Source organism: Microtus ochrogaster, chromosome 10, assembly GCF_000317375.1.
Source record: "Microtus ochrogaster isolate Prairie Vole_2 chromosome 10, MicOch1.0, whole genome shotgun sequence".
NCBI lineage: Eukaryota > Metazoa > Chordata > Mammalia > Rodentia > Cricetidae > Microtus > Microtus ochrogaster.
The window spans coordinates 7,053,963-7,063,575 of NC_022016.1; the positions used below are offsets into that span (position 1 = coordinate 7,053,963).

General features: G+C 48.2%; 1 protein-coding gene across 1 annotated transcript in view; it reads left to right on the forward strand.

The window, feature by feature from the left end:
• Positions 1 to 336, forward strand: part of Tex48 (testis expressed 48) — a 5,813-nt gene extending 5,477 nt beyond the window's left edge. Inside the window, exon 4 of the mRNA XM_026781993.1 lies at positions 173 to 336. Coding sequence (XP_026637794.1) covers positions 173 to 276 — 104 coding nt within the window. The 3' untranslated portion in view covers positions 277 to 336. The remainder of the gene's footprint in view (positions 1 to 172) is intronic.
• Positions 337 to 9,613: the final 9,277 nt, after the last annotated feature.

Below are 9,613 nucleotides of genomic sequence, written 5' to 3' on the forward strand. Positions count from 1 at the left end.
CAGCAGTCCGTCCCAGAGGGATACAGCCAACCCATCCCAGTGGGATACAGTCCCAGCAGCCTGCCCTAGAGGGATACAGTCACAGCAGTCCGCCCCAGAGGGATGCAGACCCAGCAACCCATCTGGGTCAGTTCAAGGCTCTTCACCCACCAGCATGCTTTCCTTCTTTCAGAGCTGACTGCATACAACATACAAACAGGATACCCTAAAAAAAATCTAAACCGCTACTGCCAGGAACACTGGGCCTTCCGGCCGTGCCTCATCGGGAGACCCTGAGGGTTCTAGTGGCGGTATCACACGGGCTCTGCGCTGTGCAGCTGCTGGAGGGTTTGCATGAGGATGAAGAAGGCAGTGGACAGGATTCATGAAGACTGATTCAGAAACTCCACCACAGGAGGGAAGAGGTCTGAGCCATCCCTGTGCCAACAAGAGTCACGGCAGCTCCTGACACAGCCAGGGAAGGGAGGGGCTGCCTGCATTAAAGTCCTTGATTGCATCAGAGGACGTGTCCCTCCTCTTTGTCCCTCCCCCACACCTTATAAATATCTTATCTCTTCTTATATTGTCACTTCTAAATAGCCTATAAAAAACTTGACTTTGTGAATAGCTTTTGAAAATATTTCAAATATATAGAAAAGTTGTCTTAATAGAAAAAGTAGATAAAAAAGAAAAACTCTTTCAGATTCATCAGTGTCTTACACATCTCTCCATTTATTTTATAATTTTTATCTTATTTTTTTTCCTGAATGATCTGAGAGTGAGAATCCTGCCCCAATCCTAAACCTTCATGAGCAATTCTTATAGAAAGGGTATCTTCCTTTAACTCCAGCAGGGCCCAGAACAAAGGCTGCTCACACACTAAGAGCACCCTATTCAAATGCCATCAATTACCCAAAATGTCTCAGAGCTCTCTCACCCAAGACCATGGATTCACACAGTCATCATGAATTTCACCTATTTCAAGTGCTCCGTTTAGATTTTTCTGATATTTTCACTAGATCAGAGCCAAGGTTCCCATTTGGGGAGGGAATGGCCCAAGAGGAGTATTGTCCTCCCTAGTGGGTGGTATCAGGAGGTGCAGGGCACACAGGGCACCACGTGAGTGAAAATACAGATTGCTTGCTGAAGGGATTTAGTGTGGAGCTCACTAACAGGCCACTTGCCCAGCATGCAGAAGGCCTGAACTTGATCCTAATACTACAGAAATAAAAACAAAGTCACTTGTTAGATTCAGTTCTTGCTAAACAAATTTTTCCACTTTATTGGTTTGTAATTTTTTTCCAAAAGATTTATTAGCTTGGTTTTGTTACTTTGTTCTCTTGTGTGATTTCTGGGTTCAGTCACGGGCAATCTTTATTACTTGGTTGTATCTATCTTGATTTTCATTACATCCCATTCTTTGTTTATTGAGAGGGGGCAGGACAGGTTGTGCAAGTGGCAATCAGAGTATAGCTTGCAAGAATTGGTTATATCGCCGGGTGGTGGTGGCTCACGCCTTTAATCCCAGCACTCGGGAGGCAGAGACAGGCGGATCTCTGTGAGTTCGAGACCAGCCTGGTCTACAGAGCTAGTCCAGGACAGGCTCCAAAGCCACAGAGAAACCCTGTCTCGAAAAAAAAAAAAAAAAAAAAAAAACAAAAAAAAAAACAACAAAAAAAAAGAATTGGTTATATCTTTTCATGATGTGAGTTCCAGGCCTGGCAGCATTTTTAGCTACTGAGCCATCTCAATAATCATGTGCTTTTCTTGACTCTTGAACTAGGAATTTATTTCATTCTTTTCATTTCCTGATACAAGCATTTAAAGTGTATGGTGGGCAAAACGACCTCCAACCAAGGCCACCTTTCCTCCATTTCTTGGAACCTGGGGGCATTTTACACTGTAGATTAAACAGACAGGGTGCTAAAGTGTGACCCTCAGATGAAGTTAAACCCAGGTGTGCGACAGGCCTAGTCCTGTCAGTGTAGACAGTCTTCCCCCAGTCCCGAGCTTGTTCCTGACAGCACAGAGGCCACGACAGAATTGAAGTGGTGGTGGCAGGCAACACAGACTTTCCCTCCAGGGTGGAAGAAGACCTTAGCTAGAACACGAGACGGGGCAGTGCCTGACCCGCTGAAATGCTCACCGCTGACGCTGCGCCCCACTCTCCTCGTCTCTGGCGTGACCACAAAATACTGAGTGCGTGGAACACGGCAATGCTGAACCTGAACTCCATCCCCTTCCCTAACGCTGCACCCCAGTCTCCTAATCTCTGGCGTGACTACGCAATAGTGAGAGCGTGGAGCATGGCAATACTGGACCTGAACTCCATCCCCTTCCCTGCCATATCTTCTTGAGTGCCCTGTGCTCTGACTGGCTCAGCTGGGACGATATGTCTTTGAGTTATGGAAAGAAAGATATCTGACCTAGGACAATGGCGGAAGCCATGAAGATGAAAGGTGTCCAAGTGGCCTCACACAGGACACTGAGGAGGTGGGACAGTAGCCGGGACCTACACTTGCGTCTATGCAGGTAGACTGTGTAGACAGGTCCAGCTGTCTCAGAAGAACACATCCTAGCTGGCCCAGTAATCCAAGGACAAGAGACATCTCTTCTAACAACCTAACACATAGTGGGCAGTGGGACAAACCCCTGCATAGGTCAGCAGCAGCCCCCTCCTCCCAGACCTGTGGTCCTGTCCAGAACCCGTTACCCCCATTCCCCGGTTCTCAGTTCTGTGACATCACAGCCTCCTATCCACTTAGCCAGCCTAAAGAGTAGGAGAGGGCAATCTCTATGCACCAAAGGATGACAGTGTCCCCCACTGAACACCAACAGCAGATACTACACTCCAGGTTGCCTCCATCAACTGCTTCTCCTTCTGGCTCCTGGCTTTTCTCCTGTACTGGATGGCCCCAAAGGGTTCCCCCAAATCTAGAAACCTGCTGGTTTAACGTCAGTGACCTTGTCTCATCTGGCCAAGGTGGTGTGGGGTCTCTAGAGACCTCAGACTTAGAGTCTATTGAAGATAAAACAGAAGTTCTCCTCTTCGGCTCCTACATTCATCTAAGGGGGGCACAGGTGGTGCAAAAAAAAGCCTCTAAGTCCCCTATGTCACTGTATTTTGCTGTATAAGCACTTATGTATGCAAGATGCCATGCTAAGCCTTTAGACCTTCACAACCTCGGACAGGTCTTATCACCCCGTTGTACAGAGATGCGCAACTTCAAGAAGGAAAAATTGCTCTGGATTACACAGAGAGGTGTTACAGAAATTAGGACACACCCCCACATCCACTTCAGTAAAAAGTGTGCATGCTTAACCAAGGTGTCACTCTGTCCATATGCAGGTAAAGTCTTGCTATTTAAGTCCCCGACCATCAGCTCTCAGAGTACCGGATGCTCCTGACCATGCCATCCTGGGACAGCCTTAAGGGGGCGGTAGACAGCAGCAGCGCTGGCTTCCCACAACACCACACTAATGGTACTCAGGCAGATCAGCTCTGTGGTAGAGGATCTGCCTACCATATGCAAGGTACAGGCTCTGTCCCCAGTAATGGAAAATAAAACAGAATCACTGAAGTCCAAGCTGTTCCTTTGCCTGTGACTCCTTGAACAAGTCACATTTCTGAGGCTCCGCTCTCTAAGAGGTAAGAGTTCTCTAGAGGCTGCTATGTTCACTATCTGTCTTTCAGTTTTTATTAATCATGCTACAAATGGTTGCCAAGAGCCAGCGGCTGGCTGTTTTGCTTTTCTGACCTCCAATATCTGTCAATCATGCTTCACAGTTCCCTATGACAAAGTGGGTCACCATCCTGCATCATAAACACAGAGGAGACGAAAGAAAAAGGGTCCTCAAATGCCAAAGCACCTGCCCTAGCTAATCAATGAACATGAGCATGCCTCTCTCTGAGGCTGGCTCTCTTCCCGTTAACTTGAATAGCGAAGTCCCAAATGAAGCTGTTTTAAAACTAGAGAGTAAAAACCCAATTGGCAGAAAGGAACCTGTGGAGGGTTGAGTGTCACTCATCAGAGAAGCTCCAGGCATTAATTCTACAACACAGAGTGGGCGCCCACTCTGCCCTGAGTTAGGGTGTGGCCAGAGGTGCTACTGGTGATCCATCCTGTCTCTGAGAGCAAAAATGTTGCTCCTATTCAGGATCCTCACACAGGACTTGACACCAGTAAATCCTCCAGAAATACTTGTCCCCAGGTACCCAAAGAGGATTAGTCCCAAAGCACATGGGCTTCCAAGGCCCATAAATAGGTCATAGTATTTGCAACTAACTTACACACACACACACACACACACACACAGGCGCGCGCATGCACGTGCACGCAATGCAAACATGTACACACATATGCACACACACATATGCATACACATGTACACACACACACCACTACCTTTTAAACCATCTCAGGCTACTTATAATGCCTAGTGCTACAGAAATGCTTGTTATGTCCTATGGCTTAGGCAATGATAGGAATCTGTATGTGCTCGCAGAGATGTACATTTGCTCAGAACTTTCTCATCCATGGCCGACTGAAACTATGGTTCAGAGTCCACAAAGTGTTACATACATATATGTTGACAGATTTTTTAGAAGCATCTGTTTTAACTGGGCATGTGTCATACATCTGTAACCACAGCAGTGGGGGGGGGGGACAGAGCAGCAGGATAAACATTTGAAACCAGCTTAGACTGCATAGCCAGAACCCCTCTCTAATTGGCCAATCACAGAAAACACAGATTTCTTTCATGGGCAAATAACCATTCAGCAAATATTGCTGGCACTTGCTAGAGATTAGGCAGACACTGTTCGGTGGCAGGTAAAGTCCACAATCCAGGGGGGCTAAAAGCAGAGGGACCACAAAGGAGAACCTGATTCACCCCAGTACAATGATAGCTTCCTGAGGAATGTGGGGCAGAGGGAGGGGAGGACCAGGAGGTGAATCCTGGAAGAGCAGGTTAGAGCCCCCCTGTACAGGGAGTTCCTGTGAAGCATATCAGAGGGAGGAGAGGACCAGGAGGTGAATCTTGGAAAGAGCAGGTTAGACACCCTGCATAAGGAGTTCCTGTGGGCATAGCAAAGGAGAGTGAGCCAAGAGCAAGCACAGGACAGGTGATGTCTTAAGGGCCAGAGCCTGAAGCAAATGCAGCTGGACAGGAGGCCCTTGTGATCTCACAAAACAGTGGCGGAATTTGATGTGTAGCAGATCTTCTAGCTGCAAATGAGCCCAAGTGATGGGGGAGGGGCGTCTGTGATGGTGAACCAGAGGCAGATAGGGTAACAGGGAGGGCAGTAGGCATGGGGAGGCAGAGGGAAACAGTGTGCAAACTGGAATCAAAAGGCTTTGAAGAATAATTAACTGTGAGGAGGATGGAGCCAGGGAGGTCTCCATTGCAGTCTCTAGATATGAAATAGATAGGGCTTGTTCCCAAAGAGGGACCAGTGGGAGAAGAGAAGTAGATATGAAATAGATAGGGCTTGTTCCCAAAGAGGGACCAGTGGGAGAAGAGAAGTAGATATGAAATAGATAGGCCTTGTTCCCAAAGAGGGACCAGTGGGAGAAGAGAAGTAGATATGAAATAGATAGGGCTTGTTCCCAAAGAGGGACCAGTGGGAGAAGAGAAGTAGATGGGTTACCATGGAGCCCACCAATGTACCCCCATGACTCATCCAAACACCATCAATCAGCTTGGCAGATGCCTTAAAAGTGTTCTGTTAGTGGTGGCATTCTTAAGACTATACTTTCAGGGATCATGTCTATAGCTTGTTACTAGTGTGGCATTCTTGAATTAAGAATGATTCCTGCCACTTCCTGGTGACATCATCTCTTATGCACAGGGCCAGAGCAGGATAAATCCAGGTTAGTTCATCCATTCCCCAATGTCCACGAACCATCTCTACACTCAGATCACCACAGGAGGCAGAGACCCCTTCCCAGAGCGTCTGAGCACATACAAATGACTGAACCCTAGCAGAGGTCGAACATGGTGAGGCCTTGGGGGTGGGGGAAGCAGGAGCAGCAGGAGGAAGGCAGTGGGCCAGACAAGGCTGGACCAGGCAGCCTGAGAGCACAGGCTTGGAGTGCAAAGAAGGGGGGAGCACTGCCCTGAAGACATCTGGGAAAGCACTGCTGGCGGCAGATGTGCTTGGCTCCTGGAACTGAGAAAAGGGAGAAGAGGAGACAGCACTCAGGTGGACAGAGGCAAGCTGAAGGGCTTCCGCACTTCTCCCGAAGAGGGCCAGGGCCGGCTCTTACCCTGCATGGTAAGGGAGACTGTTAGGCTTGGCTTTTCTATTGCTATGACAAACAACCATAACCAAAGGCAACGGGGGGGGGGGGGGAGTTTTAGTTTGCAGATTTATAGTTGATCCTCATGGGAAGCCAAAGCGGGGATTCTTCAGGGAAAAATGAAGCAGACGGCGGGGAGAAATGCTGTTTACCGGGTTGCTTCCTCCTGCCTGTGTAGGGCCAGCTTTCTTACAAAACACAGGAAGGACCATGGTCCGTGTAACACCACACACACTGGGCCGGGCCCTCCTCCATCAAACAGCAATCAAGAAAATGCCCTCAACAGACATGCCCACAGGCCAATCTGATGGAGGCAATTTCTTAATCAGGGTCTGTCTTCCCAAGTATGACAAGTTGACTGTCATCATGGTGGCTGTGGGCAGAAGAGATATGATTGACTCACTCAAGGAAGACCACATGGAAGGAGCAAGCGAGCATGTGCAGCCAAGGCAATAATGTGGGAAGGAAACTGGAGAGGCAGATACGAAGCTGGAGCCCAACAATGACACCATAGAGTAGACTTGGGTGCTGTGATTGACAATCAACAACTGTGATGTAAATTTCCAGAGTGGGGCTGTGAGATCACGGACCTGAGCCTTTAAGATTCTGGCCACTCTGAGAGGCCACATCCCACAGCTCGAAATCAGGTCTATCCACCCCCACCCCCACCACTGTCTCTCTGGAAACAGAGTCAATAAGTCATGCTGTGTTGAACATCACCTAATTTTCTAATCTTGCCCAGTACCTGGCATCTCCAGTGCTTTGTCACATAGACTGTGTTGACCTAAATCACACCAGTGCAGACCCTCCTGATACCCCCTAAAAGGATATAAAAGCCACCTATTTCTCTTAGTTCAGGGCTTTTTCTCTGAAGGTTTCTCCTCTGGGCCCCCCTGACTTATGTTGTCTAAGACAGTTATCAGTCTCTTACTTTAAGCCATCCCTCTCAATGAAGCTCCTTTCCAGGTCTGAAAGGGAAGCCTCTCTCTCCCTGTGAGTCCTTATTGTGCAGTATATGATGTAATATGCTGTCCCCTTTCTAATGCTCTCCCACCTCAAGGCTCAACCATGCTCTCACAGTCTCGACCATCTCTCCTAGTAAAGCCCAGCAAAGTTCCTTTCCCTGAAAGTTCCCTTCCCATACCAACCAACCCATCTGTCATCCTTTTTCTCTACCAAGGTCTTTGTGATAGAAAAGAGGGATCTAGAGCAGGACATGGAAGAGAGAAAGGGGACTGGATTGTGGTAGACTCAATGCCTTGGATCGTCAGACCCAGTGAATCATCTGTCTTGCCGATGTGGCCAGACAGGCACGAGCTAGCCCACAGTCACACAGCAATTAGCAGTGAGGGGGGGACTTGAATGAACTTCATGATCCTGCTCCCCCAGACCTAGGCCCAACTGAAATAAACTGGAGCCAATGAGGCCCATGGGAAAAGAGGACAGTGAGCAGAGGGACCTCTCGTGAGCACCCACGCCACCATCACTGCAGCAGGCAACAGGTAGACACACGCTCCTCTGGGATAAACTGTTCTTCCTGCTTTCCCGATGAGAAGCAGAACCTCAGGTCCTGCAGGCCCACTCAGCATCCTTGCAAGCAGAAGATAACTCACCTAAAGTCTGTGCATGGGCTGCATGTGCTGAAGATATGTCGGCGAGGCTGGCAAAGAACGGATGGGCATAGGTGAGCTCTATGAGTCTTGGGCTCATTTGAGAAAGAACTCAGCCAGTGAGCCATAAGGAAGGACCCCATCACCACCTGCTGGCTGAAGGAGGAGCTCCAGAGTACAGGCTTGTAACCCTTCTACTGACAGATCAACTCTGGCCTTCAAAGTGGTGGAGCTGGATAGGTAAGTGACTTGACAGTGGGAAGGGAGTGGACCAGTGTGACCCACCACTTAGCCAACAATGGGCTTCTGGGTCTGGGGCTACACATCCAGCTGCCCAATACCTTTTCCTCTTTCCAACGTATGGCTTCCAAGATCTTCTGTTGCTGTTGCAAGGCCAGTGAGTCGACTCTCAACACTGCTGGCTGCCACTCTCCAAGAAATTCCCAACAGGAACACCCTCGGATCTTCAGTAAGTCCATACTTGGAACAATGGGCACAAGCTTGAGTTACTTCTTGGTAATTCAGTCTCCCCAGCCACTTCTTGCCAGAACACTTTCTATAAGACTTTGTGGGTACAGAAAACTTATAATCCAACTGTCTACAGACTCTACAGGAACTGAAGCTGAGGCCATGGAGGCATGCTGTCCACTGGCTTGCTCAGTCTGCTTTCTTATACAACCTGAACCACCTGTCCAGTGATGGCACTGCCTACAGTTGGTTGAGTCTTCCCATATCAATCATTAACCATGAAAATGTCCTATAGATCTGCTGACAGGCCAATCTGATGGAGGCATTTTCTCTATTAAGGTACCTTCTTTCCAAATAACTGTAGCTTGTGTCAAGTGGACAGAAACAAACCAACAAGATCACCTTGAACTTCTGATTGCCCTGCCCCCATCTCCATGGTGAGATTACAGACTGGCACCTTCAAACCTATTTAATGTAGAGTTGGCGATTGAACCCAGGTCTTTCTCTATGCTAGGCAAGCACTCTACCAACTCAGCTATGTCTCCAGGCCTGTTTTCAGAACCATGAACAATCATAGGAATCCTAGGTAGAGTATGATTAGACTTTTTATTCATAATAAAAAAAAAAACTTTGTCCAAGCTGCCTTCTCCTCTGTTCTTTCAGATATGAACACAAGTGCTCATCAAAGGAGTTTTCAAAGGAAACAGTTATTCAACTTCTCCGATAACTGGCCAGTATCTAAGGTATGTAACCTTGCAAGACCCTGAAGGTTCTAGAAGGAGCATCCTGTAGGCTCTGAGCTGTGCAGCTGCTGGAGGGTCTCCAGAGAATGAAGAAGGCAGTGGCCAGGAGTCATGAAGACTGATTCAAAAACTCTACCACGGGAGTAGAAGAGGTCTGAGCCATCCCTGTGCCATCAGCATGAGACACTCCAGCTCCTGACACAGCCAGGGAGAGGGGCTGCTTGCAAGTAAAGTCCTTAGTCGCATCAGATGACGTGTCCCTCCTCTGCTCACTTCTCAGACTCCTTCTGATTCCCATAAATGTAGAATAAGATGTGCCAGCCATCTCTTGTAGGAGAGGTAGTTTTACTATTCTACAACATTTAAGCTTCTCTCAACCAACCCTCAAGTACCTAGGAAAGCCATGTAGTGGGGAGGCTTGTGTAGATGGGCGCTACTGTAAACATTTAGAGCCAGGAAACACGATTCTGCTCACAAAGACAGTGAATAGTGATGCTGATCATGGGGTACC